Below are 6,642 nucleotides of genomic sequence, written 5' to 3' on the forward strand. Positions count from 1 at the left end.
CTGCATGTGTTTGCAACATATTTTGTCTTATGCAAAATTTCTCATTTTCATCAACTTTCTTTGAATATATGGTAAACAAAATTTTTAAAATGTGAGTAAGAATTTTAAGAGGAAGCAGATAATAGTTGAGTTTCTATATAAAATTAGAAAATTTTTATTCTAACTCTCTAAGCATTGTGCATAGAATTTTAAAAAGTCACTGAACAGTTCACTGATCCCATGTTAGCAAATTTCATTTAATTTAGGCTGAAAAAAATATCAATATGTCTTATAAATTTTGGCATTTTCTATGCAAATATGTTCTGAAAATAATCATTTGAGAAAAAGACATTGTGGCAAATATCTTTTCGTAAATAAATTTATAAACTATTTAACCATCCTAAAATTAATTTCGGTGTAAAATAATTTTCATATTTTGATTTTTCATGTTAAAATCTAAGTAGTGAAAAATTTCAAAATAATTCAATTAATAATATATACTGAAATAAAAATGATTCTAAAAAAAGGCTGGTTTTTTATAACTTAGTATAATACATTACTGTGCTTTGTATCTGTATGAATTCATTTCTCGATTTTCAATAAATTCTTCTAGAGTTATAAATTTGGATATAGTTTGCAACCATGGCATCGTTTGTAACATAAAACATAAATTAATATAATCTGATTTTAATAAAATCTATATTTAATTTTTTTCATGTTTTTCTTTTAGGTCGACAGTGGTGATCCGCCGTTCCCAAGATCAACTTCGATTTGGTGGTTTGATTGTCAGTCTGTTTCTCACAGAAGAACTCCAACTGAAACAACGCCAAATTCTCCTTGGCTGGCATTGAGAGACAATAATACTGTTATAAGAATTGACAGTGATTCTGGAGATATTTAATGCAAATTTTGTACATGTTTTCACATACTTCATTTTGAATCTGTTGGACTAGTCAGATATATAACAAAGAATGGACAGTGTCACAAATGATTCGGATTGGTGCATCAGAAAAAGACGATCTTATTTTGAATAAATTATGCTCATAACATTAAAATATTCCAGCATAAGAGCAAATGAAAAACACGCAACCATATCTGAACGCCAAATAAAAATTTAAATATGTAATCGAAAATGTTTTAATCAATAAAAATGATTATTTTTTATGATTGTATTTTTATTAGTTTATATTATTTTCCATAATTTTCTTACAGAGTTTAATAAATAAGAGCGAAACAATTGAAAAAAGAGCTATTGAATCGTGCATGCATTATGTGCAATAACAAGTACAATGCCATCATGAGGCAAGCATGTTGATCATTTCGCCTTCAAATGTTATAAGCGGCTTAATAACTGCAAATGGGGAGTGGAAATGGCCTTATTTTTCATCCTCTCATCATGTTTGAATTTAAATGGTGACACAGACACAATAATATTTTGTCACCATAGTATCTGTCTTGAGCTATGAGTAAAAATTCTCCTATGCATAAATAACAAAAAAAAAAGTAGTACAAATTTTTGCCAATGCAGACTTCTGATTGGCATTTAATATTTTTTCTCGTAAAAAAAGGACAATGTTTAATGGAATAATTCCAGGGAAGTAAGGTTAAAAATTTGATCTACAGCCTATTTATCAAACCTAGATTTCTATTTTACATTAAATATAAATAAAAGCAATTTTATTCTAACATTTTACAGTCAAAAAACAAGAATACTTATTTTAAGAAAATTCTAGACCATATACCAGCATTGAAATTCTGATAATATTGAAATATGTAATAATGAAATATAAGAAATAAATATTGTGAAAAATGTCAAAGTTATAAAATGTAATCGTTATAAATCTATTTTTTGAATCACTGTAATACCTTTCAATGATTTAAAAAGCGAGTCAATTTAAAGTTAACATTCGTCTATTTCATTACCAAAATCAATAATAAATTATATTTTTTAAAAATTCATTTTACATGATCATACTCAAATAATTCCTTTTCTGCTTTTTTAAAAAGTAAAATAAAAAACTGTAATAACTGTGGAAAAACGAAAAAAAAAAAAAAAAAAACAGAACTGAAAAAACGAAATTAGAAAGATGAAAGAAACAGGGGAAAGTAAAATTTGACTTTACGATTTTTTAATAATAAAAATATTGCATTAGACACAGATTTTTGTAAAATCCCTTTATATACACGTTTATGACAGGAACTGATAGGGGGGAAAAAGTAAAATAAAGACTAAAATCTACAATAATTACAGAATAAAAGGACAACAAATAGACAGTTTTTAAAAATCTTTATTGAGTAAAAAAAAAAAAAAAAAAACATTCTTAGTAAACACACACATTTTTGGCTGTGTTAAATACTTTTGTAGGTCAGATCATCAAGCTGTTATTTAACACATTTGACTATATATATATATATATATATATATATATATATATATATATATATATATATATATATATATATATATTTGAATAAAAACTATATAGTATACAATAAGAAAAATTCAAATTAGAATTTTACTAAAAAGTCACCTTTACTGTTTATCAATGTTTTGAAATATAAATAAATAAAATAATTTAGAACAATTTCTCACAGCATAATACAGAAAAGTTATTAGCATGTTCAGATATCAACATTTGGGGAAATAAAATGCGAGGAAAGGACAATAAATAATGTTTTCAATAATTAAGTTATTGATAGTTGATAAGGATCAGAAATAAATATTACGATGACAAAAATCAAAGCCATATTTTTATTCTATTAAAGAAAATTTGCCAATCAGGCAAACAAAATATTGATACAAAATTAGCCTTTCATTAAGCCGCATACGTCAATGTTCTCTACTTCTATAACTGGAGGACACAACTACATAAAATTTCCAGCAATGTATCTGAAAATCAGATTTATAACATCGTCGCGTATTACAAGAATTTTGCCATTTATAATATAATAGCTACCAAATGCAGGCAAAGGTCGACAAAATAATAAGCAAACTATAGCTACAAATGATATAAAATGAGAAAAGGAAAAATGATCGAATAAAAGTACTAACATAGTTGTTCTTCAAATAATACAGGAGTCGTGTAATGTAAAGAAATAAAAATTATTCACAACCCAACCCCAACAAAAGCATATTAAATTATGGTTTCTGCATTAATGAACAGAGACGGTGTTAGTACGGGGCAACTTTCCCTTGCCGGCCAGAAAGTGAGTTTCGTCGGCAAAGGTCTTCACCATTTTGGAACGGTTGTGGAGAGCTAGGCATTACCGAATGAGATAATTTAAAAACTATCATAAAATTAATATATAGTAAACAATCGGAGTATTCAAGGAACGGTTTAAGTCAGTGGAATGACAGCATTTAACGAAATAGTCGACAGGGTGACAAATTAATAAGATTTCGCATTTTACTGATAATTTTTGGTCAGCCAAATAAGAACTCAAGGTGATGGACGAAGATGAAATTTTGGCGGATGGATGCCGAAAACGGCTGATTTAAATTTTGTTCATCCACCTTATAATTTGCACTTTATTTGGCAGAATAGCTGAATAGGTGGCAAGTGAACAAGGTATCTGAATTTTTGCCGACTATTCTTTATCTTTCGACTAAGTTTTCATCATGATTTATGAAAGTTTAAGTTTCTATTTTCCTCCACTATTTCAATCACCTGTCGATGGAATTATTAGAATAACTGAAGAATTTGTATTATAGCGATAGGGCTGTTTTTCTGGTTCAGAATTCACTGAATAGTTCGGAAAAGAATAGACATTTTATTCATGCGTTACTTCCTCGGCGATGAATTTACAAGTATTTCTAATCTATTATGCTTATTTTATTATAATTCTCTGACCGAAATCTGATTAATGGTTAAAGTGAATTTAATAAAACATCGGCAATTATTGATGACACTTTTTTACAATAAGCAAGCTAAGAAGAATTGCTTTGATATAGTTAAAATGAATGAATTCAAAGTAAAACACTGGAGTAAGTAAGTCTGTAATAGTAAATTAGGTTTATTTAACAGCAAAATATCTGTTTTTTACAATCTGATTTAATAGGATATAATTATTTCACTAATGAAATGTTACCGGCTGCAAATGACAACGAATATATATACAGTTTATTCAAGAATGTGCTAAATGTGTTAAATAAATTTGCAACGAAATTTTTCATATATTATATTCAGTATTGTAACTACACAATCGGGGAATGTATGCAATTGGGGAGGGGACTCATTTTTGGGGGGAAAATTAGCTTGCAGTAGCTCTGAAGAGAAAAAGAAGAAAAAAAAAAAAAAAATACTTAACGATAAGACACTTGCCTAAAAATGAAGGTGGGAAATAGAAAAAATATGCACATATAAATAAGTATATGGGGAATCTAATGCTTAAACAGTTCATTTTTTCCATGTGCATTTTCCAAACCTTACTAAATAATGCACAGAAGAATAAGTTTGCATATATATTTACAAAATATTTTCTCCAGACTTCTTATTAAACAACATCATTATATTTTTCTTCCATTCTATAATGTTCAAGTCCAAATAAAGTAAATTTTTGTTCTTGCATGTGAGCATTTTCGTCTGATTAGAAACACATCTGAATTTCTGCTCGCTGTTGCAATTCTTATTTAAAAATTCCTTTAGGTGGGTGGTCGTATTAAAAAATCAATGTTTGTCGAAAATATCTATTTTTTTATTACTTATTCTGGATTTATGAAAAGATTCTTTGGATTCAGTTTCTACATTCACTTTCCTCGCCATTAAAAGAGCATGCATTCGTTCATTTGGCCTGACATGTCCTTCAAGTGCAATCGATACAAAGCTGAATGCGTTCTTTGTCAAGAATGCATTGACACTGATTACGCTAATAGAAACACGAGTGTGAAATCAACAATTATCATTCCGAACAAGACCAATTAGCTTCAGTCTTAAAAGTGGTAGTGAAGGAAAGGAAGAATCCACAAGAGATTATTTCATCAAAAGTTTCAAGCTCTGTGATGATGGAAGCTCTAATATTTTTTTGGAAATCATTTAAAAGATAAATGACTTCCCCTCCCCCCATTTTTTTCTCTGATTGAAAGTGAGTGTATATGAATAAACCTACGATTTTTTTATTGCATTTTATCTTCTATCGGTAATACCTTATGCATTGATTCTTTTCGAATAATTATATATTGTTGAAGCATTGTTCACTTTCAAGAAAATTAACAAACTACGAAAACTTTTTATGAGTTTTTTTATTCAATTATTTCAATTTATTATTATTTTTATGCTATCATTATTTAACATGAGACACTTATAAATTAATGCGGACCTCCTCACTGAATTTGTTTTTGTTGTAATTGATATATTTTATAGATATAAATAAGAACCAGAAAATTAAGAATTTTGTTAAATTTGAACCAAATTCAATGTAATTAAAACGTATTCATTGTTAAAGTCCAATTAAATATTTCCATGATCATGCTACAACAAATTTAGGCGATTTATTGCTATAACCTGCGTTTCGATTTATAAAAATTAGAATGAAATATAACCATATTTTTTCAAGAATCGGATCTCAGTAAAATTAAATATTAAAATCGTCATAAAAAATATACTCAAATATTGATAATCTTCTGATGGTCAGTAAAAGAAACTGAGAACAGTTTTTTTTTTGTTGTTGTTTTTTTTAAAAATTTTCCTAGCAAATTTTTAACAATGAGAGAAGCACTAGGATCTCAAATATTGATAATCTTCTGATGGTCAGTAAAAGAAACTGAGAACAGTTTTTTTTTTTTTTGTTGTTGTTTTTTTTAAAAATTTTCCTAGCAAATTTTTAACAATGAGAGAAGCACTAGGATCCGTATCTCAAAAAAAAAAAAAAAAAAAAATGAAGAGGGGAGAAATTTTTACTGAGCTAATTAATAATTAATCGGTTTTAATCAAATGCAAAATTAATTATTATGAGTTATTATGAAGCTTAATTAGAAAAATTGTCCTTGTTCCCCTATCGGATTTCACTCCCCCACCCCACCCCCATCGGTAAACCTCTGCTGCCGCCTTTGTTAATGATGTTTTAAAGAAAAAACAAACCAACTGTTGTACTTTTTACAACGGCGCGCCCGGCGGAAGGTTAAGAAACCAAATACAACAACTGAACATTACTGCAAATAACATTTAGGAGAAACCAATTTCTTAGGATTCAAATATAGTTTCTATCTATGCTTTCGCAGCGTTCCGATAATTCAGTTTTTCTGTATGCCTTTCGGTGAATTGAAGTTGCCACTTTTAGTAATTATGTAACAAATAAGAGAATTAGTACGTCGCAGTAGCCACATTTGGTAACTATGTAATAAATCAGAGAATGCTATACATAACTTTTATATATATATATATATATATATATATATATATATATATATATATATATATATATATATATATATATATATATATATAACTGGTGATTCTGAATACAAACAGCAGCTTTCTATACCAAAATAGGAAAATTATACAATTAAAAACAGAATGGAAGTATAGAAGCATTATAATTATGAATTCATTGCAAATCTATTTACAGTGATCAAATATAACAGGATATAATCATAAATATTCAATGTGTATTTCATCTTTAGATATTAAGAATTCTTCATCAGTTTTCATATTTCACTTTCTTTAA

At 27.7% G+C, this 6,642-nt stretch overlaps 1 protein-coding gene across 1 annotated transcript in view; it reads left to right on the top strand.

The window, feature by feature from the left end:
* Positions 1-1,143, top strand: part of LOC129960348 (matrix metalloproteinase-16-like) — a 61,794-nt gene extending 60,651 nt beyond the window's left edge. The window contains exon 11 of the mRNA XM_056073726.1: positions 710-1,143. Within this exon, the coding sequence (XP_055929701.1) occupies positions 710-880 (171 nt within the window). The 3' untranslated portion in view covers positions 881-1,143. The remainder of the gene's footprint in view (positions 1-709) is intronic.
* The last annotated feature ends 5,499 nt before the right edge of the window (positions 1,144-6,642 follow it).

Source organism: Argiope bruennichi, chromosome X2, assembly GCF_947563725.1.
Source record: "Argiope bruennichi chromosome X2, qqArgBrue1.1, whole genome shotgun sequence".
Lineage (NCBI taxonomy): Eukaryota > Metazoa > Arthropoda > Arachnida > Araneae > Araneidae > Argiope > Argiope bruennichi.